This window comes from Semicossyphus pulcher, unplaced genomic scaffold (assembly GCF_022749685.1).
Source record: "Semicossyphus pulcher isolate SPU_LCO1_2020_fin unplaced genomic scaffold, fSemPul1.0.p SCAF_3, whole genome shotgun sequence".
Classification (NCBI taxonomy): Eukaryota; Metazoa; Chordata; class Actinopteri; order Labriformes; family Labridae; genus Semicossyphus; species Semicossyphus pulcher.
This window is the reverse complement of record NW_027211704.1, coordinates 25,020,703-25,043,212: the sequence shown is the minus strand read 5'-3', so window position 1 is coordinate 25,043,212 and position 22,510 is coordinate 25,020,703. Positions and strand designations below refer to the sequence as shown.

The window sequence follows — 22,510 nt, the reverse complement described above, 5'->3', positions numbered from 1 at the left end:
CAGTTATTTGTTTGTTCTCTTTTTCCCTCCTAAACCAGGAGGCAGCTGGCCAGCAGCAATCAGGCCTGTCCCCCAGCAGCATCCTCTGGCTACCAGCTGGGAACAGCTGGTCCCCCCTTCTGCTACCAGCGGACCAGAGCCCTGCTGGAAGTCCTGCAGAGGACAAGGCCTCATAGGATCTGACAAACAGGCCGCATTCACACATCGACAGATTCTGCTAATGAAGAGGCCTCATTAGGCTACATTTACAGTTTCTATAGAGGTGCATCTATTGTTCAGTCCAAGAGAGGAGCAGTAACCATGGGGCTCCTTGGGACAATGGAGCACCTCCTCAGGTTGTGTTGCCAATTTCACTATGTTCTCAATATAAAGTCAGATTTGACTTGCCGTCCCCCGCGAGATTTCAGCGGCAAACTGTTGCTAAAGTGAAAGAAGAGAGGGAGGGGTGAGGAGGGATGTGAAATAGTTGCTAGTAGTGGTCGGGGGGTGGGGGGTGATGACCAGTGGACGGAAAAGGGACTCTGGCGTTATTAGATTTGCAACAAGCCGTAACACTGTCTCCCATTGTGTATCCCTCCACCCCTGCCCTCCCCCAAGCCCCTGACTGTAGAGAACCTTACCCAGCATCCCCTCCTCCTCCTTCTTCTTCTCACCCCCTCCTCACCCAGCCCCACCCCAGCAACCCCCTATACCCCCAACTAAAGCTCTCTCTCCAGGCAATTGCCACTGGAGTGGAAAGTATTCCAGAGCACAATGCCTATGCTCTCAATGGGTGCTTTAGCATGCCACCAGTGCGCTGTCACCAGCAGATGGGGAGCTAATTAGAAGCCATTAAAGGGCTTTGATAGTGTGTGTGGGAACCAGGCAGAGGGAGATGGCCACAGGGGTGTAAAGGAGGGGTGGGCTTTGGGTCCAGTGAACGCACACACACACACATATACACAAGAGAGAGAAAGAGATAGAGAGAGACCAAGCTGTCCCTGCGAGTCCTCCTGGGCCAAGGACACAGAGCAGAGGACACCTGTGGAGCTTCAAGGATCTCTGTGAGGCTTCCCGCACACCAGCTATCAGATGGAGATAGTGTTCCTGTAACCCACCCCTGGCTCTCTCAGGGAAGGGCATCCATCTACCCACCCAGTCTGCTGTCTGCACATAGGAAAAACACCAACAGGCAGTGAGGCTCCAGCCCGTCTGCCCTGCTGATGACACATCTCTGAACCAGGACTCCCACAGGAAGTGACTCCCAACCACCCGTCCTCAGTCATTACAGAGGCCGGGCTGCCCAGGGAGGTGCCAGGCCACGCCGGGACACACCACGAATCCACACCCACAGAGGCAGTGAGACACAGTCTTACAAACACTCACATTCAGCACAAACTTCCTCCTCTTCTATCTGTGACTGATGAGTCCTGAGTGGCACCAGTCAGTCATCACTCAACTGGGGGAAGATGACGTGACAGTGTGCTGTGGTAAAAGTTTTTTGTATCCGACACCACGCTCACCCCTCCCAGTCCCATATGAGCCTCCCCACACACCTGCACACAGGTGTGATCATTATCAAGCAAACAGGAAGAGTGAGACTGGGAACTGGAAACTAATCCCACAGCTGCGAGGGGATGGCCTACGAGTGTGTGTGTGTGTGTGTAAGAGCGAGAGAGAGTAAAAATTGTTGAAAAGTTACATGTGGTCTTTTCCTTTCATAATAAAATTCCTGAACGTTTCTTTTCAACAGTGTATCTCAATAATCATAGTGAAGTGAAATCCCCCTGCCTCTAAGAAACCATTTATTCTCCCCTCACCGTTATTGTGCTTTGGTCACTTTCATGTTACAGGAAGTAGTACACGCACTTCTTATTGTCCCCTCAGTAATCATAACAGCAGCAGCAAAAGTGTAAAAGCATTGCTGGAATGTCCTATTTCCTCTGAGTGAATACCCGCACCAACGTTTCCCCTTATGGCTTCCTGTAGTGTGCTTTTGTAGATCTATTTTCTGTAGCGATAAAGAGGGCGTATTAGCTAATATGTTTCCCCTCCACCAAACAGAACAATTATTCCTGAAAGATACTTCTGGGAAAAGGTTTGTGTGCTGGCACAATACTAGCCAAAATACACAATGTCCTAAACAAAATAAGAGTGTTGCCTTTTGGGTGTTTGATGGATGCAGAGTGTTGCAACAGTGCTGACACAAACAGTAGCCTGTCTTAGAAATAAAATGTTAAAGTGATAATCGGCTCACATGTAAAGAGTCCGCTGGGAAATGAATTGTGTGTCAGCAACGAAGGAGGGAAGGAGAGCTGAGAAGAGGGCACTGCTGTTCTGTCAGTTAAAATCAGGAGCTAATATGTTTCACTTTTCTTTCCCCTCCTCTGCCTCTTCCCTCTGTCTTCTCTCTCCCCTCGCCTTGATGTGCTGTAAACAGGCTAAAAAGGGCCCAGCTGTGTGGAGTTATTGTTGGTGTCAGTAGGAAGTGCTGATAGCTTTTGCAGCTGAACAAAAGCTGGATGAGGGGAGTGGAGGGGCGCTCCAGACACTGTGGCTCCAGCCTAGATTCTCTCCCACAATCCCTGCACCGCACTCCCATTGTTCTGCCCACCCGGCCCTCCCTCCGCCCCGTCAGCTGCGACCTAGGACAGAGGGCAAAAAAAGAAAAGGAAAAAAAGAAAGTTTTCTAAAAAGTTTTTACAGGCTACTGCAAGTGCTAGAAGAAACAGTCCTGGTGGTGGTTAACTTTGTTACAAGGCAGCACCACAATACTGACGCTATCTCTGGTCGAGTTTAACATCTGTGCAGATAAAAGCAGAGGATCTTTAAATAGCTTTTGAATTAAAATCTGAAGAGGCCAAGCAGTTTGTAATTACTTCAAGACTACACAAATTATTGCAGACTGGATAAAAAAAACATGCATTTTATCAGTGTGTCCAATTACAAGGATATTGGTAAAATTTTAAACCACATGTTAGATTTGCAACAACATGCATTTATAAATATATGTTGCAGATGTTAATACAATAAAAGAGCATGATATATAAGCATATGATAATGTGTCATACAGTGGTGGAATGTAACAGAAAAGTTTGAGGTACTTATCCTAACTTGGTTTAATGCTACTTTAAACTTGTACTTCATTTCATTTCAGAGGTGAAACACTTTCATTTTGTGCTTCATAACATTTGTTTCACAGCTATTATTACTACTTTATTTATTCTAATTATCTGCATATAAGATGTGATGCATGTAATTGACTGAGCCGTCCCCCAGCACACATAATAGGAAAAATATATTCACATTGTGCAGCTCATTAAAGTTAATGTTATTAGATCAGTATTCATGATCCAATAAAATAAACAATAATATGACACATATAGAGGGCAGTATTTTGACTTTACTTCAAGTAAAGTTGGTTTGCAGGTGATACTTTTGCATGCTTTTACTTAAGAAACTTTTGAATGCAGGAATTAAAGGCTGCTTGTTACTTTGTAAAAAGTGTGGTTTTTATCAGCATTGCTACTTTTACCAAAGTGTCTGCAGAATTCTTCGAATGCAATCATTACTATAATAGTCGCTGCAATATGCCAAATCACGCATTTAAGATGCATTTACTTTAATTTTTTTTAATATGTATTTTTTAATTGACTATTCCTAATAAGTTTGCAGCATGATGTGATCTAAACATTTTATAAATATAATGTATTTGACATTATAAACTGTAACAATTTTAAAAAAAGTTAGGTTGCAAATGAAATGAAATGCATGAAATCTATTTTTTTAATCAAGTTTTATTTCAGCCACAGGGACATACAACGTTTAAATCGGATTGTGTGGAGGAATGCAACAGTTGTTTTGTGTTAAAATGCAGTAACATCATGATGCCGAGCCTTCCCCCTCCTCTGTCTCTCTGTTAACAGGCTGACATGGCGGCTCTGCAGGTGCGCGGGGCGGTAATCTCATCCCGCTGCTTAAAGGTGATAAATGAACGACAAAAGCTCCGGAGCCGGTTTGTTCTCAGGCCTCCGCGCGCCACGCAGGTGAATGGAGGAGTGCGGAGTGCGAGCTCTCTTGTTTGACGTCTCCATGGAGACCGCCCGAGCGGCGCCAGGCTGACAGGCGTCAAGGCTCGGATGAATGGGTGACGTCACCGCGCTGGCGCCTGCCAGTCTGCTCGGGCTTGTTTGGACAATCTGGGGGGAAGATTCAGAACAGAGCGATGCGATCTGAGTGTGCACACAAGGCTGAGCACACACTGCAGAAACATGTGAAGGAATCCGTGAAGCTGCAGCGCATACTGAGCTTCCTTTAGCACAGAAAAAAGCAGGAAAAAGAGAGTCTGTGCTGCGAGAGAAGTGTAGTTTGTGCGATTAAAGAAAGCTTTGTGTTTAGAAAGTTATTTTGTCCAGGGAGAAGTGGTGTGGGAATGACTGCGCAGCAAAAAAAGAAAGAAAAAGAAAGAAAACAGATTGCGCTAAAATAGAAGTCACACTTCTATTTTAAACCTAAAATCTCTGCTACAATGAATACGTCTTAGTTCATTTACCCACTGTTTTACACTCATTACACAGAAAACATTATAACCCTGGACTAATTAAAGTTGACAAAAGTTAATCTTTTCCCAGGATTGTTTAGCCGCTCCATGTCACCAATTGTCTTACTTTACTGTATTATTGTCGTCCACATCTGCAGCAATTGTTAGAGGAAAATCTAGGGCACTATGGCAGCCTAATTATCATTTGCCATTCATTCTATTCATCCTGTCCCATCCCACACACATTCTCACAGCACATACCGAGGCATTCACCACCCCTCGACTGTCCCCAGGCCATCTACACCTGCAGAGTCCCCAAGCCATGGACAGCTGGATTCCCACATATTACCCATAAAAGACACACATTTGTTTCCATTTGTAACGCCATCCCTCAAACAGATTGTAAATCCCGATAACCAGGCGAGCGCAGGCATTGGCTCACAGTGCTTTTGTGGACCGACCCATCAATACAAACCGAACAATCTTATTGGCTGACCGTCTTCAAACAGGACGCGTCTGACCCGCCCCCGGCTCCTGCTTTGCTATAAATACAAAGAGGTTTGCCCATGTGGATGTTGCAAACTGTCAACATAACCGTGCTAGTATCTCTAAGAGGAGGAGACGCCTCATTGCCGACTAATCTTTTCCCTCGTCATTTTTTGGAAACTAAACCTCCTACACTAATCAACATGAAGGTTGTCGGATCTACCTGCGCCCTGAAGAGCAAGGTCGGTGGCGAGGACATGGTGCGATGCCTGTCCGAGCAGAGCCTGACCATCTCCAAGTGCAAGATTCCGTTGCTGGACGAGCAAATGACCGTCTTCCTCCAGGACATGAACAGCTGCTACAGCAAGCTCAAGGAGCTCGTGCCCACCCTGCCCACGAACAAGAAGGCCAGCAAGGTGGAGATTCTGCAGCACGTCATTGACTACATCTGGGACCTGCAGGTCGAGCTGGACGAGCCGGAGAAGAGCCGCCAGCTCTCCGCCGGCACCATCACTCGCACACCGCTGACAACTCTGAACGCAGAGCTCGCGAGCATCGCAGTAGAGGTAAATATCTTGTCCCACATTCTGCAGAATACATCTGATAATATCTAAATATTGATACAGAACTGACAGCAGTACTGTTACATTTGTCTTTGAACGTAACTATGTATGCGTAAAGTTGCCAACTCCGTGCGTAAAAGTTACCTTTGCGCAAAAGTTTGCTTGTGACTATTATATGATCCATGTAACTCATGAACCTTTTTTCTCTTCCCCGCAGAATGGATGCTCAGATGACAGGATTATGTGCCGTTAAGAGCTCGTGGAGCATCGCACCATCACCCCACAGCGAGCACCGCGAAGAACTAACAAGGCTACCTGATGTGACTTCTCACATCAATAAAATACCTTGAACTGAGTAGGGACGTTTCAAACTCCCAATGCTAGAAAAATAAATGTGTGGACATCCTCCGGCGGTGAGGATCTCTGTCACTCAGGGCTCTCGATTCATCAGAGGGCCCCGAGAGAAGAAGAAGACCGGTGGTGTCCAGAGATAGACTGGGTTATCCGGGGGACCAAGACAAGTTCAGTGCAACTAGCATCGCTTGTTGCTTGTAGAGTTTCTAAAGAAAGCTAATGTTTCTGTTACGCTCTTTGTATCTTGTGTAAACCATATAGAGAATTCAACATTTTGTAAAAAAGTAAATTTCTCAGATTCCTGAGCGACAAACTGTATTGTATATTACAATGCCACATTATGTGAAGATATTGTTTTCTTACAATGTACCTTATTGGTGTTTTTATTAAAACAAGACAATTATTTTTCAACAAGAATTCTTCTCTGTGATTTTATGTGTGTCTGTGTGTGTGAGTGGGAGAGAATATGAGAAGGTGAATCACATGACAAATACATGGGAGGTTTAATGATTAAGTGCTGATTTCTTCACAAAAATCAGCCGTAGAATTGTGAAATATAACACGTGGGTGGTTATTATGGGCAATTATAACCCTTTTATCATTTAGATCGCTAGCAGGCATTCTCATATTCATCCGGATAGCTCATCTTGTCGATTGGAGTGCTGGGAGAGTGTCAAGTAGTTGTTAAAAGTGTTACACCTAGCAGAAGCTGTTAAGTCATTTAGGTAACATAAAACCTAAGCTGGTGGTCATAATAGTGGCTCAGAGCCAGTTAAATTGGTAATTTGCCTCTCTATGGGTCATTACCATATCATATTACAAGAGGAAGTCTCAGTTTAAATGGTCAGGTTTAAACATCTTGACAAACGAGGCTAGAGTTTGGAATAGTTTTGTTATCATTAAATTAAATTAAATCATCGCAGTCAGGATTAATGCACTTTTTTGAGGCTATCGATATGTTTGGTTTCTGTATATAATGTGACAAAAAGGGCGGTCTAGATCCGCTCTATATGTAAGTGTCATGTGATTTTTGTTGACTAGTGCACTTTATAAATAAATAAAAAAGATTGATTAAAAGAAAATATATTGATACATGTATCTTACAAATTGTTGACAGAAGTCAAAGTAATGCCAGATTGTCTGTGAGGAGGAAAACAATGAAATAAATTAGAAAAAAAGTATTACTCTATAAAACATCCATTTAAATATGGTGTTTCAATATGTTATCGTGTAAATCAGCAGAGTTGGTCTCTCCCGGCACTGCAGGGGTTAAACTGGCTTTGGCGAGGCGATTCGTTATAAGATTTATTCTGTCTCCCTGGTGCAATGTTTTTCCCATTTCCCTGCGGTGCGATGCGCACAGCTGCAGCCCCGGCGTGGCCAGTGTGTGATTGTGTTTGTGTGATAGCTTTGTGCCAAGGGCAGGGGAGGGCGGCGGGGCCCAGACTGAGCGGCGCCTCGGCACACCTGGGGAAGTTCAGGTTAAATAGCTCCACATTCCTCAACACACAGCTGATTGAAACATTAACAAACAGTAATCCACGGGCCAGGCCGCAGATGGGCCGGGAACCACGCCAACACTCAGAGAGAGAGAGAGAGCGAGCGAACTGCTCTGGGGGAGAGATTCCCACAGTACAGTCCTATGTTATACATTTACTATTAATATACACGCACGCTTTTTTTCCCCAAACCTACACCGCTTTAGCTGTTAGAGAAGTGTCCACAAGTAATTGAACATAATTCACTATTCTTTAATGTTTCCCTCTTAACAAACAATATTTCATAGCATTTCATCTCTGTATTTCTAATCACTGATAATTATCTATATGGCAGATAAAAATCCCTTTTACGTAATTTAGTTTAGGCGTGGAGAAAATGAAGACCAGGCCATTGTGGTCTCTATAAGAAGTCTGTACTCGATATCATATTACCATTAAATCTAATTAGGCCTCTGTCTATAATTTTGTATTCGCTTCGTTCCTAATTATTATTATTCTAATCCCTCAGCCTGTAAACATTAATAAAATCTCATGTCCTCCCTTCAACTCTCACGTGCCTAGCTCCCCCTTGTGGTCATAAAACGAATAGCAGTGTTTTGCAGGCTAAAAGACTGTTTAAACTTCGTTGTGTGGAAATTGATAGGTTACAGCGGACACTAGTGGACAACAGCGCCCCCTCCTGGAGACAACTGCAAGCTGTCTACAAGGTCATGTCTTTTTCTGCTGTCATCAAATACCTGTTTTGTTCATGTACTGTAGGATACTCAAGTATGTTATTACACTTTATTGTATAAAAATATAATGTACTGACTTAAATTCAATAGCTCAACATTACACAAAGCAGATATGTCCTACATCACTGATAAGTATTAATTACAAAAAATAGTAATAATGCTGAAGAAAAGGACACTTATTTTTTTTCATTTATAATTATATTAAATATATGGTTGATGCTTGTTTAACTTGTACTCCATTACATTTTAACTTGTACTCTACTACATTTTGGAGATAAATCTATTTCTCTTTTCAACATTATTATTTGTTTTACTTACTACTTACTTACTTTTCAGATTTTACTTTAAAATAATGCTCACAATTACGTTTTTAAGTTAAGAGAACAGAAAAAAAGAGATTTCTTCTCTAAGCCAGACAATATTTTAAATTGTGCAGCAGATGTTTTTTCTTTTTTTTTTTTCTTGTATTGATTTGTGGGGTTCAGCCCCTGGGTTGGAAACCTCTAAATTACACTTGATTACACATCAAAAACTTGTATTTAAAGCAATTATTACTCAAGCAGCCACAACAGTAAAATGCTATGGTGTTAATTATTTCAATAATGTGTAAATATATCAGTCACAGCTGCCATTTCTTCTGCAGAATTCCAGAGTTGACTTTAGTGGTTCCCAATAAATCTTCCAACATTGTCTCAGTTCTATGTTTACTTTTGTGCTATTTTCAAGCAGGTTGAGGATCTCAGTGTTTCATCCACCGCTGTCTTTGTGCACCACACTGTATGTGCTTCTGAGCATAATGGAGATTGGAGCAAAGCAGTTTCTCCTTTGACAGAACAATATTAGTGGTAAAAATGTGAATGCATTTATTCATCATTAGTTTGTTTCAATTCCCTGACTGAGGCAGTCCTCTTCTGTTTTCTTTGATACAAGTTATTATTTTGTCGCTGCTGAGATTCAATGTTCACTAGAGCGGCTGTGGCTCAGTGGTAGAGTCTCACCTGGAAGGTTGGGGTTTCAATCCCTGAAGGCTACATGTCAGTGTCCTTTGGCAAGAACTCCAAATTGAATGTTTATTAAAAAAAAGTACTGATTGGACATTGGCACTTAGGCTTTTGTCACACTAAGTGAATTGCAATGATGTTTCATCGCTCATAATGAGAGAACCAGACTCAGGGTTGTTTAAATAGAAATTTGTATTTACATCAATATCAACATCAACAGAATAAATCTGTAATATACATCCTGTAAAATGACAGCTTATCTTACCTCCAAACAAAGGAAAACAAAAACAAACTGAATGATCTCTTGCCTCTTTTGCACTTCATTCAAACTTTATAAAATTCCTTTTTCCTGAAGTAACAAAATCTGGACATTAAATGAAGTCATTTCCTGAAAATAGAAGAGATATTGATATGTCTTAAAGTGGATTTCATTCCATTGTTTTTTCTCTTTCACAGCAAAACATGCTTGGTTTTTTTTCCAGATGTAAAAACTTGATGCTGTGGGGTTTTGACTCCAGTCCTCTTCACACTGCAATGATAGCTTTCCACTGTGGAACAACGTAACCCCATGCCCTTTATTCTTCCAGTACATTACCATCGTATGCTTTTACAGATCCATGATATGTACCCATTTACCATCAGACTAATATAACACATCGTTAAAAATATACACCTGAAACCTCAGAAACTATACAGAGACTTGGAAAAGTATCTTTGGATTGCGCATGTTGAAAAGGTAGATTCAGCGAGTTGACAAAAACAGTCAAAAGAGAATTGTGTGAGAAAAAACACAGACAGAGGTGGTGGGAGGGGAGAACGCTGCGAGGACCAGGCTTGTCGCTAAACTGAGGAGTGTGTGTTTCTGTCTTCACCGTACTGCAGAATAAAACCCACACAGCTCAGCTGACACAGAAGCCAACATAATCATATCATTGACTGTCCGGAAATAATTCATTCTGTAAGCTTCCAATAAAACCTCTGAGAGAGTGAAAGCTCAAACCTTCAGCTCATCAGATACTCATCACAAGAAAAAAAGTGCCTCGCTTAAACATGAAATACATGAATTTTTGGAAAATGAAAAAAAAAAAATACAGCATTCAAAAAATGACAAACACTGGAGGGAAAGCCCAAACACGCCTGCGATATTTGCAAAGGCAACGAAAAAAAAAGCAAATGAACCAAATCAGTATTATTGACCTATGCGACACAAAAATACAACCAGGTCTCATACTCTGTGCAATTATGGGCCTTTAAAAAGCACGTTTGATATATTTTGTAGAATATTTACAATTCATATTCACAGAGGACATTTGAGACACTTAATACTGCAGTACCATTTGTTTGCTAATAACAGGGTTTATGATGCTCAGTTACAGTCTAAAGCATAGAGGCAAGAGTTATTGCTCCAATCTGCATAACATAGAAAACTGTGTGCTTATAGCTTCCAATGACTTCAAGAATGAGGCGCATCCAAAGGTTAAGAAAGATAACAGAAACTCATTGTTGTGAAGGCATTGAATCTCTAGTAAGGCTGTAATGATGAACAAATATTGCATCAATCTTTATTCCACACAGAAGCCTCCAGGTAAAGTGCCGCCACAGCCAGTTGTACCATAGTCCCATTCTGCAGGCTGGCTGTGACAATGAATACTGCCTGACAGCTCCAGGTCATTCATATGAACACACAAACTAGCACAAGCACACACTGATATTTTGTGTTTGTGCATCACCTTAACAAGGTTACAGTACGTGTGGTGTGAGTTGAGGATGAAGCCCAGCACATGTTTGTCTTCCTCCGGGATGAGCAGTGTGTTGTGCTGGGTCTCCTGCATCAAATTGTATTCTGGAGAACTCCCACGATGCGTGTGGTTTTGTTTCTGTGTAGGTCCAGCTCCTTTCGGGGCTCACACCACTCTGCCAGAGCTGAAGGGCTCCAGATTCTGCACTTAGCTGCAGGTTATCAGCAATACTTCTGCAGGGACAGAAAAACAGTGAGATGTGCAAAGCATCCTAGACGATAAAAATACAAAAGTTTCCTTTCCACTGTGACTTAAAACATCAGCTGACCCTCCATCAAGGGCTCATCAACTCCTGAGTGTCAAAGTGTTTCTTACCTGATCAGGTCCCATTGGCATTCTGCCCATTCCCATGGGGTTCATGCCCATTTGGCCTTGCATCTGGCCCTGCATCTGGCCCTGCCTCTGGACTGGCATTTGTCCCATCTGTCCAGCACCAGCCCCGCTGACAGGCCCAGGTCCTCCCATAGAGTTATTCATCATCATGGGTCCAAACTGGCCCTGGTTGCCCTGCTGGGGGAACTGCTGCTGGGGGTATGAGCTTAAAAAACCAGAAATAAAATGCGTTATGACAACAAATTCTTCAACTTATGGCAAAAAAATTGTACAAGAATAAGTCTCTCTGAATGCGGTAATTAATGTTAACAATTCAATCACAAACCTATACTTGAAAACTTATGATTAAATAATAATGTAGTTAAATGAAGCCTGTTGTTACATACTTGTTGCGCTGCATGCCACCCTGTGGCCAGCCTTTCATGTCTCCAGACGGGTACATAGGCCCTCCCTGTGGATTTCCCTGCATCCCTGCCATCATGGTGTTCTGAGGAGGACCTCCCATTCGTCCTTGCATCATGTTTCCTGGTGGGCTGCTACCTGGAGCCATGAATGATGGGTCCCCCTGCTGGTTCATCCCTGCAAGGACAAAAACAACAAGAGAAGATTCAATCAAAAATCAGAATCAGAAATACTTTATTTATCCCCGAGGAGAAATGTGGGTGTTACAGATGCTCTGATACAGAGAGAAGCATGAAATATAGGGAATAAAGAAATATAGCAAATAAAAATACAAGTAAGAAATACTTTAAATATGTGAATTATATATACACAAAGGGTGTGATCCAGGATCCAGGAGGAAATTGTCTAAAAGATACTGTCTCAATCAACTCACCATAGTTACCTCCATAGTTAAAGCCCTGCTGTCCAGGCTGGTTCATGGGCGGGCCTCCCATGGGGCTGTCCATGCCTCCTGGTGCGGTGACATTTGGAGGTGGGCTGAAGCCTCTCGGTGCCCCCTGTTCCTGCCGCTGTTGCTGCTGCATGAGCATCATCATCCTCTGCCTCCTCATCTGCATAGTCATCATCTCCCTGCTGCGTTGAGCCATCATCTGGGCGTTTAGGAAACCAGGCTGCAGACAAACATCAATACTTTGATCTTAATACTATAAGTTGTGTCTTGACAGCTGTAATTAAAAGTGGCAAGTTGATTCACACAACACTGAATCTGAAAAAGTGCTCACTGCATACCTGTCCGCCCATGCCTGCAGGCTGCATGCCAGGCTGAATGCCAGGTTGCATGCCTGGATGCATGGCAGGGTTTCCTCCTGGGGCATGTTCCATCTTCATGCCTTGTCGGGTCTGGTTCATAAACTGCCAGATGAGACAAGAGTCTGGTCAATATAACAGTTTTGTTTTTAAGTTCTCCATAAACATAGCAGCCAAGAAATCAATGAGTTCTCCGAAGACATAACCTGAGCAGCTGTTTTTTTATATAACAATAAGTGAAGTCACTCTGAGGTTGAATTTCTGTGTGTGTGTGTGTGTGTGTGAGTAATCACCTGCTGTCCTTGCAGTCTCTGCTGCAGCTGCAGTCGGAGAGGCTTGGTGGCCGTCATCATGCGAGGTCGCATCATGTTTGCACGAGGGTTGCCGATGTTGGCCATGCCAGGGAAGCTCCCCGTTTGGCCCATTTGATTCATCATGGGGTTGAAGCCTCCAGGAGACTGGCTTTGCATTGTGTTGCCACCATAACTAGGCCGCATGCCAATGGAGGAGGGCCCTGGGGGCCCTGGGTAGCCTTGGTTGTAAATTGGTTTTTGGTCCATGCCTAAGGAGGAGTCCGGCCCGGGAAAGGACTCTGATGGTGGGCACTGACCTTGGCCTTGATCCGGGCCCTGCTGATGGCCTTCAGGTCCATGGGTCTGAGGTACAGAACAGTTGCATGACAGTTTGAAATGAAACTTTACTGCAATATCAACACAAAGTCGGATTTGGGTATTTATGGAATTAAACCAATGGGCAAAAAGAAGACAAAAAACACTGAGCCTTTTTTTTTTTTTTTAACATTAACTTGAAGTTAATGGTTGAGACCCCACAATCAAATCCCATCAAATGTAAAGGTCTCATTAGAACAGCAGTGAAGATAATACACATTCATGCAAAGATTTTGGATCACTCTGGGCCTGAACAATTTTTGTTTTTGCCAAAGCGCTATGACTTAATATTGACTTACACTGAGTAAGACACATGTAACACTACCTAATGGACAACTATGCGTGTAATCTTATAACTGAATTTACAGTATATTATGTTTATTATTCAATCTCCATTTAAAGGCAGGGACATGGATTTCCGGGAAGCCAAGTGTTCTGTTTGAACTACACATGTAGTCCAAGTAATATTGACCAATCAACTATCAGCAGGCTGCAGCGTATGCAGGAAAAACAGTCTGTGAGGAGAGCAAAAGCAGGTGGAATTTAATCCACCATAATGACATCCCACTCCCATCAGCGTGATCTGACGATGATTTAGCTTCTTATTAATCTCTATAAACAGACCTCTACATGATAACAGCTTATAATGAGTTCTAGATCGAAAATTGTACTTGAAATTAATTCTCTTCAATCATCAAATCAAATTTTATTTGTATAGCGCCAAATCATAACCAGGGTTATCTCGAGACACTTTACAGAAAGAGCAGGTCTAGACCGACTCTTTGTTAAGTTATTTAAAGAGAGGCCCAACATCAATCCACCATGAGTAGCACTTAGCAATTCGGCACATTGGCAAGGAAAAACTTCCTTTTAACAGGCAGAAACCTCAAGCAGAACCAGACTCATGTTGAACAGCCATCTGCCTCGACTGGATGGGCCGAAAATGGGATAGAAGGAGATGCAGGATAGAGACAGGCAAAGAGAGCAACAACAACATATGTTCTTGTTACCACAACAACATATGTCCTTGTTACATGAACAACAACAGACACATACTTATGGTTGCAATGCCAATAATAGTGGTAGACTAGGGTGAAGATTGGCTAAATAAATAAATAAATAAATAAATTAGCGAGAGAAGCAGAGTAATGATAAAGGCTGAGGTAATCGTAATTGTAACAGTTGAAGTCAACAGGTCTACTATTAGCATTAGCAGCAACAATAATGATACTATGGGGAAGGCTCTTGACACCGTGTCACGAAAGCCGTTTAGCGTTCAGATTTTCCGACTTCCTCGAATGCATCAGATCGATAGAGCAAGCATGTTAAAGGTTTTCTTCTCCTGTTGGAACAGACCTGACAAAGCTTGAATTTTAACTTCTTACAAATCTGCATCATGATGTTGAAATTTTTGGTTCATAACAAGTAAAACACAAGAAAAGGTTTTCTCTTTCTGTAACAATGCAGCACGCAGAAAAGGAAGTCTTTACGGGAAGTCGATTATCACTTACTGCCCGGCATGTTCACCGTGTCCCCAGAGGCTATATCGCCTCAGACTGTAGCCGATGGGATCCGAGATTGTTCATATTATAATGATGCGTACAATTTCCTTCTTATTTAATAACAATAACAATAACTTTATTGATCCCCAAAGGGAAAATCCCTAATAATCACTTTATGAATTAGAATTACTTTAAGTATAGCTGAAGTCCATGTGGGCCAATGCCACATCTGAGGCAACACTTGTACTGTGCTTTGATGTTAACAAAATGAGTGTGTGCAATACATAATGTGTCCTGCAGTGTGTCCTGTACCTGGCCTACTATTTCAGGGATGCCCAGGGCTCGGTCTATCTCCTGCAGAGCAATGACATCAGCAGTATTGAGCAGAGAGTCCAGCTGGTCGAGAAGTGCCCTTTCATCACTTGGTCCCTCACTGCTTGTCAGGGGCCCCAGCAGTTCTTCCAGGGGGTGCCCAAACGGATCCCTAAAAAGACAGGATTATTAACTCACTTGCAAAAAAGGGAGATTAAGATCACAGACACAATTAATGTCAGCCTCTAAATTTAAACTGAAAAACATGGATAGGATTAGGGTTGTGACCAAAGGAAAAGGTTTACCTGTTTGTGTTACCCTGCGGTCGGTCCATTCCAATGGCAGAGTCTGGCCAGGAGGGTGACTGAGGGAGGGCCCCATGCCCACCAAACTGTCTCATACCCATATTGGCTTCATTGGTACCTGCAGAGGTTATTGGTATGATCAATATAGAGTTTAAAGGATTAGTCAAATTAACTACCAATCAATCTGATTCAGATCTCTCCATTACTTTATAAATTATAATCAAGCACAAAACATCCCCTTGTTACAGCTTCATAAACTACAACAGACATGTGACATACCCATATCCATGAGCTGCTGCTGCAACATAGATCTGGTGTTTCCCGGGACACTGTTTGAGCGGTTGATCATGGATCCACCCAATGGACCAGAGCGACCCATGCCAGGGTGTCCTGGTCCTGCCAAAGGACTGTTGCTGGACCTCTGCATCCCCCAGTCTCCTGGCGCTGACATGGGAGGGCGCTGGGGCATCCCCATTCCCCTGCCCATACCTCCTGAATAACAGAAAGACCATAAAAGGTGTTCAGAAGTGTTTTATCAGCAAGGTAAGTTTTGTGCATACTGGATCCTCAGCTCTCGTACTTTCAAACATGGTTAAGTAATGTTGTATAAAAACTAAAGACTTACTTGCTGGATTTCCTCTTGGCGGACATGCAGTCATGCCTCCAGGAAAGCCATTTGGAACGGTCCCGGGTCTGATCGGAGCATCCATGTTCTCCTGTTTGATCAACGTGGGACAGGGCACATTCCTTCTCCCAGCCAGACCGCCCCCCAGTGCTCCCTCTCCACCCATGGGCTTGGCATCCATTGACAAGGCTCTCTGATAGGTGGCACGCTGACCTGGAGGCATGGGGCCTCTCTCCCCATCTGAAATGTACAAAATACTTAAGTTAGATTACATACCTTCAAAGATTCAGGTTCCAAGATAAAGACTGCCTTTGACACGGGAGCATCCACAGTGCGATTGCGCATGAACACGACATATGCAAAGGCTGGTTGTGGTATATTTGACATGCAACACCTTCCACTTTGAGCAGCCAGCTGACTGACTTACCATGTAAACTGTCAGGAATATTTCCCTGTTTGCTTCCTACTTCCTTCCCTGCTCTGGAGTCAGGCTCAGGGTAGAGGCCAGAGTTGTTTCTTGGAACCCCCAGAATGGTCTCCAGGGTCTCCGTCTGAACCATCGAGACACAAAAATTGTTAAAATAAATGTTCTACTGGACATTTGTTTTAAAACAACTCATAAATTATTATGGACAGAAGCATTACCTCATCAGATGGCTCCAACTTCACTTTCCCATCCATGCAGTGGGGGTCAGAGCTGGTGACCCCTGCACCCTGAGCCCCTCTCCCCTCCAGGTCCTCCAGTTTTGGCTTAACATCACCACCTTCCTTAGAGTCGTCCTTATTGAGGAGGTAGTGAAGAAGGGCATGGGGCTTCTCCTTCTTAGGGCTGTGCTGCTCCTGCTTTGATTCTGATCCCCGTGCTCCTCCACTGGCTGCAGGTCCTGACTCCGGAGCCCCTGAATCCAGGCTGCTCTTCCCAGTGGCCTCAGCTGTAATGCGAGCCACCTCGTCAGGAGTGTTTCCATTCTGCAGGAGCTTATGGAGGATCTTGTGCTTCTCCTGCAGTGACTGACTTGTTAGATGTCCTGGGCCGCCAGAGGAGGGCCCAGAGCTGTGATTCCCTCCTGTAGAGGACGACACTCCAGTTGAAGACGAGGGGCTGGTGACTGATCCGTCTTTAGCTTCAGGGGTGGAGCTGGTACCGGAGCTTGTTGTGTGATTTGGTGGCACCAGCTCATCGGTGGGGGAGGTGAGGAGCTGCAGAAGCTTCTTGTGGCACTTGTTGTCAGGGACCCGGCGGTTGGATTCTCCTCCGACTTGACCTGCCGGCTCTCTGCTTACCTGGCTGTCTGGCTTGTCAGGAGGGCCGTCGCTGGTTGGGGTGTGCGGATGCTGCTGAGATTGCTGCTCTCCTCCGGCCCCCAGAGAGCTGCCTGGGCTCTTGGAGTCGGAGTACGCTGGGAGGCCTGGTTTACATGGCCCACCTGCCGCCTGGTTGGTTGAGTTGATGCTTGGGGAGCTGTCAGGCTTGTGGGGAAGGGGAGAGGTGAGTGGGGAGGGCATGGGGTTACCCACTCCCTCGCTAATGGCTTGGAGGGCATTCAAAGAGCTGCTGGAGAAGGTGGTGCCGCCTCCTCCACCTCCAGAGTTACCAGGGTGACTGGAGCTCATGGGAGAGTTCATACCTGCAAAGGACACAACCACAGATCTGTTAATAATCTATGAATTTTAAGAAGTTGTATATTGTCTTCCTTTTGATTATTTTGTGTATTTGAAGGTAATGAGAGGTCATACCTCCGGGAGAGAAAGGGCTGGCACCCATCTTGGGGCTTCCCCGGACTCTGGGTGAACCCATGACGTTGTGTGGGGGACCATTAATCCCTGGACTGGCCTGCGGAGGGCTGGTCATTCCCATCCCATACCCACCAGGTCCACCTCCACCCCCATGGAACTGACCCATTTGCTGATGTTGGTGCTGCTGCTGATGCATGCTGTGGTGGCCCATCTGATTCATCGGCCCCATTTGGTTCATGGGGGAGTTCATTGGATGCATGGAATTCATTTGATTCATCTGATTCATTTGACCCATGTTATTCATCTGATTCATGGAATTCATTTGGTTCATCTGATGCATGGGATTCATTTGATTCATCTGGTTCATGGGATTCATGCGGTTGCCCCCGGTGTACGGAGGCACTCCTCTTTGAGCCATGTTGCCCTGTTCAGCCATGCCGTAGCCCCTGTTCATGCCCATGCCCCCTCCTTGGCCCACGTTCATCTGTTGATTAGGATTGTTTACCCCCATGTTGGGAGGCCTCATACCTGCCCCCTGGTTCCCACGATAACCATTCTGTTCCCTACAAAATAACATGATGAAAAACGAAAAGTGGAAAAAGTTAGAACACATATCGCGGATAAAGGACGATCATCCTATTTAGGAGAAATATTTTTTGCAAGCATTTGCACCTCTGAAGCAAGTGTGTGGAGAGGAAAGAATGCGGTTCATTGGTGTTGGGATTCCTGCAGAGGTCACTCCTGGTCTGGGCTGTGACCGGGGTGCCATCAGAGAGCGAGAAGCGGTAAAGGGGGGTCTCCGCATGACCATTATGGAAAGCTGGAACACAAAAAAGGAGAAATGAAGCCTCTCCTCATGACGGACAAAGCGTGCATGCACGAGATATTTTCTTGTGATGGTTACTGATTATATGATTAATGATTGAAATTACAGGTGACAGCAGTTATTATTCACTGATAACTGTGAAAAAGAAATGTGACCACACAGGGCAACCTCTGTTAGACCCCATGAAGTCCAGAGTGTTTTTCATTGTGTCTTAAAAGTTGAGGATTAGCTCTTGTCATAATGGAGATTGCTTATAACTGGTTTGATGTAGCAAGGGCTGTGTCCTACATACCAGAAGTTTATATGAGGTGACTTGCGTTCTGGAACATACCTTGTATACTTTTGCTTCCTTGACAATGCTACACCTGCCCTAAACCTGCTTACCCTATTATAATAGATAATGTCTTTGTCAATGTCTGAAACAACTACTTGTGGGGCATGTTCACCTGAAATGTCAGTGTCATGCTAATGTTCATTTTGTTGGTAGTGACTGTGTAATAGGAGAACAAGGGATGTTAGGGAGCATACCATCTTGATAGTGGCGTTTGTAGGACCATGGTTGTCCCTCACTTCGATGGAGAAACATCTGCATGCAGCGCCTCACAAGGTCCTCCCAGCCAGGACGCATAGTGGTGTGAGGAGAGCTCTGCTGTTCAATTTCAATAAGTTTACCTGCAATAGAAGACGCCCCATGGGGATTACAAAAAAAGATAATGGCTAGGAAAAACACAATGACTTGATGATGTTAATGGTGTAATCAATGTTGTACATCTCTGAATTTCTAGAATGCAATTGCTATTTGTAGGTCACATGTTCAAAGCAGTACAGGAAGTAAGGGTATAAGTGGGAAATTCTGATGATTATTATTAACGCATCACTACCACATGATGCTACAAAAACCCGGCATTTCGGGCCTAAGCTAGTTTCACTAATATCTTTGTAAATATTGTAAAATGTATACTATTTGTTATGCAAGTTCTTGCATCTATAAGATATAAAAAAGCAGAAACTTACCAGAGAGTTCATGGCGAGTGCTAAACCTCTCTGTCCTCTCTACTGCAATGATGCGTCGAGCCACACAGATCATACATGACTGCAAATCTGAGAAAAGAGACAATACAATGTTAAGTCCTACACCGGATACACCTGGTGAGAGAATGTATATTTAAAATCTTACTGGTTGGTAGGTATAAGCCGAGTAAGTCACTGGGTAATGTACTGTTACTACACATTTAACTTTTATATTTTCACATTTTTTATCTGAACAAAAAGCAAACAAAAGAAAATTAACACTTTAAAAGCTTTCAACAGTGACTTTTACCTTCACCCTCCTCCATCATGGCCCGGGGCTGAGTGAGGGCGAAACACTGCATGGTCTCATAGCGTTGGCCTCCAGGCCTCTCCTCTGACATCCCATGACTCTGACCATGAACAAACTTCACCAGCATACGACAGTTGAAGGTGTGGCTCTTCTGGCGAGGTGCCTCTCCTCCCCATGATGTCCCATTTGGTGCTATGGAGAATAATAGGCAACAGGTGAGTAGATTACCACCAGCATTCAGATGTTCAAGTGAGAGATGAATGTTAGTGACACTGTGAGAGCATACATTAATGTATACATGATCTTAAATGTGTTGGCACCCAAACATTTAGAAAGCCATGTCTCACCATTGGACTTGGGTAGATTCTTGTGAAACTCCTCTCTGTCCTCATCATGGATGATGCTGTACACACTGGTGTTGATCAGCTCCTCCTGCTTGTACTGCAGGTACTGAGTTACGTTGTCTGACACAAATACGATGCTGCCCTCTCGGTTTACCACGAAAAGAAAGCCGTCCAGGGCCTAAGAACAGCAGGAGGAGAAAGACTTAAGGGCCTTATTTGGTTACTATTTTGAACAACTAAAAACCAGCTGAGACATTTCATCAACTTTATGTGAGCAATGACAGCAAAGCTCATGGAACAGTAGATAACTCGTGTTGGTTTTTTGCCCTGAGTAATTGTCCCCAGGCTGACCTGTAGAAGCAGTGGTCCCAGATGGTCCTTGTCAATGACCCCTTGACCAGTGGAGGACACATCAGCCTTCTGGACATCGTCATCACTGCAAGAGCTCTTTCCTGAGGACATATGAAGCACAACACACTTTTTACAACATCTATCTTTATTTATTTTTTGGTACTTTATGTGCTGCAAATTCCTTAACAAGAATAGCTGTTCATCTAATTATTAAAATGATCAATTATCAAATTAGTTCCAAAAGCTAATATTATGACAAGGGGACATGCATGTTTTTACATGTTGACACAGTATAATGTTTATCAGAGGTTATCTTTAGTGTTCTTAGTGATGATACCCTTTATCTATTATCTCATGACAGCCACTCTGATTTCCTATGACTGGCTGTGGGAGCTGCTTCCTTTGCTGAAGGGAGTGTAATACACTGGCCAGCAGGTGGCAGCATGAGTCACGGATGCATGGTTCACATGCCTTTCTATTTTTAAAATCAGCATGTGTTGGAGGCTTTGTTAGATACCACTTTATATAGCAGGGTCAACTGTGGCGCTAAGCTTAACAACAAATAACCTGTCACTGGACCTAACTCCATTTCTGACTGAATTAGTGTACAAGCAAAGCGGGGTGAGAAAGCAGTGATTGGCGTAAATAAGGAGCATCTGAGACGATAATTGAATAGTTCGGGCAAAGATTCGTTGACAAGGGGAAGGAAAAAGTGTCTTAAAAGAGGCAACAAACAGAAAAGAGAAGAAAAACAAAGACAGGTCCTCTATCATTCCCATCCTGTAACTATGGCAACCTGACTGCATAACATCTGGCCCACATCAGCCAGCTATGACCCTCTGGGTAGATGTGATTGCTGTTTCTCTTCCTTACCTACTTAACCTTACAGATCTAATCTCAACTGAGATAAAACAAGTGGAGGAAAAAAAATGCTCCTTTGTGTTCAATCACATCGAATCTGCAGGATAGCAGCCGCTCTGATTTCTGAGTCACCAGTGTCACCCACCAGCCAGAGAGGCCGGCTTTGGCACTAAAAGATACACGCTGTCAGTTACAGCCTTGAGCCATGACCACCCAGCATTGGTCTCCATTACTGATGTTCATTTACCCCCAGCAATACAATTGGCCAACCTGGCTGTCGATCTGATGCAGCCTGGCCCTGAACCAAACACACCACTTCATCACTGGACTCATCTGTCCTGCAGCAGGGGGCATGACAACACTTAGCCTCACTTTATTGTGCTAACTCCCCAAAACAAACACTGAAGATAATTCTATGTTTTGTATGTGGCTCTGTTCTTGACCTGGAGTGTATGGGTATAATTTGCACAGTGGTAGTACCTTGCTCTTTGATTTGTCGGATCTGTCTCACTGTCTCCTTGAGGATGGCACATTTGTCAGGCTTGACGTTGAAGCTGTCGATGTTGGAGAGGTTGGCAGAGATGAGCTCAGCCAACTCCTCGATGTACTTGCTCTCCTGTTCCCTCCGACGCTTGTCACACCTGCCAGGGTGACAAGGGGATTAGACAAGTTGCCATGACAACCTCACCTCCCCATGCCCCGTCCTTATGCAGGCCATACGGCTGGGGCTCAGATGCTTTAGATATTTACTAGGAGCAGACACACATGAAAGCAGGGGGCAGGGATGTTTACGCGAGGCCAGCATGAAGGAAGTGACCTGCTGCACTCTCTGACATCCACACCAGCAGAAGCAGCAGCAGACAAAGTGAATTGGTATGTTATCAACCCCTAACAGAAGTAACTTACCCTAAGCCTGGTGTGTCACAGGTGGACAGTTTACGTTTGCGGTCGGAGCACAGTGGCTCCAACGAGTTGTCTCCTATGCCACTCATCTTCAGCGCATATCAGCACCTGAAAGCACAGACATCAGATACACATGTATACTCATATAGAGGCAGAGAATCATAACCAGGGGAAATGAGAGTACAGCTTTATATGCTCATATGTGTGGGGCACAATCTAATCAAAGGATAAGCATAGATTAGAAAGTGCCTTAAGCAG

General features: G+C 44.0%; 2 protein-coding genes across 3 annotated transcripts in view; one reads left to right on the top strand and one right to left on the bottom strand.

The window, feature by feature from the left end:
* Positions 1 to 5,091: 5,091 nt before the first annotated feature.
* id1 (inhibitor of DNA binding 1, HLH protein) lies at positions 5,092 to 6,339 on the top strand. Its single transcript, XM_069678215.1, has 2 exons — positions 5,092 to 5,571; positions 5,786 to 6,339. The coding sequence occupies exons 1-2, from the start codon at positions 5,092 to 5,094 to the stop codon at positions 5,819 to 5,821; spliced, it is 516 nt and encodes a 171-aa protein (XP_069534316.1). The 3' UTR covers positions 5,822 to 6,339.
* Positions 6,340 to 9,338: 2,999 nt separating this feature from the next.
* ncoa3 (nuclear receptor coactivator 3) overlaps positions 9,339 to 22,510 on the bottom strand; it is a 31,043-nt gene continuing 17,871 nt past the window's right edge. Inside the window, exons 3-23 of one of the 2 annotated variants that reach the window (XM_069678088.1) lie at positions 22,256 to 22,360; positions 21,830 to 21,990; positions 20,489 to 20,589; positions 20,141 to 20,315; positions 19,794 to 19,985; positions 19,487 to 19,573; positions 19,001 to 19,144; positions 18,319 to 18,466; positions 17,647 to 18,209; positions 16,555 to 17,537; positions 16,337 to 16,460; positions 15,910 to 16,149; positions 15,564 to 15,776; positions 15,285 to 15,402; positions 14,980 to 15,151; positions 12,791 to 13,153; positions 12,480 to 12,602; positions 12,124 to 12,361; positions 11,675 to 11,867; positions 11,271 to 11,493; positions 9,339 to 11,128 (exon numbers count right to left, since the gene is read on the bottom strand). In XM_069678088.1, the coding sequence (XP_069534189.1) occupies positions 11,117 to 11,128; positions 11,271 to 11,493; positions 11,675 to 11,867; positions 12,124 to 12,361; positions 12,480 to 12,602; positions 12,791 to 13,153; positions 14,980 to 15,151; positions 15,285 to 15,402; positions 15,564 to 15,776; positions 15,910 to 16,149; positions 16,337 to 16,460; positions 16,555 to 17,537; positions 17,647 to 18,209; positions 18,319 to 18,466; positions 19,001 to 19,144; positions 19,487 to 19,573; positions 19,794 to 19,985; positions 20,141 to 20,315; positions 20,489 to 20,589; positions 21,830 to 21,990; positions 22,256 to 22,341 (4,659 nt within the window). In that variant the 5' untranslated portion in view covers positions 22,342 to 22,360 and the 3' untranslated portion in view covers positions 9,339 to 11,116. The remainder of the gene's footprint in view (positions 11,129 to 11,270; positions 11,494 to 11,674; positions 11,868 to 12,123; positions 12,362 to 12,479; positions 12,603 to 12,790; positions 13,154 to 14,979; positions 15,152 to 15,284; positions 15,403 to 15,563; positions 15,777 to 15,909; positions 16,150 to 16,336; positions 16,461 to 16,554; positions 17,538 to 17,646; positions 18,210 to 18,318; positions 18,467 to 19,000; positions 19,145 to 19,486; positions 19,574 to 19,793; positions 19,986 to 20,140; positions 20,316 to 20,488; positions 20,590 to 21,829; positions 21,991 to 22,255; positions 22,361 to 22,510) is intronic. The other variant, XM_069678090.1, reaches the window with a different exon arrangement.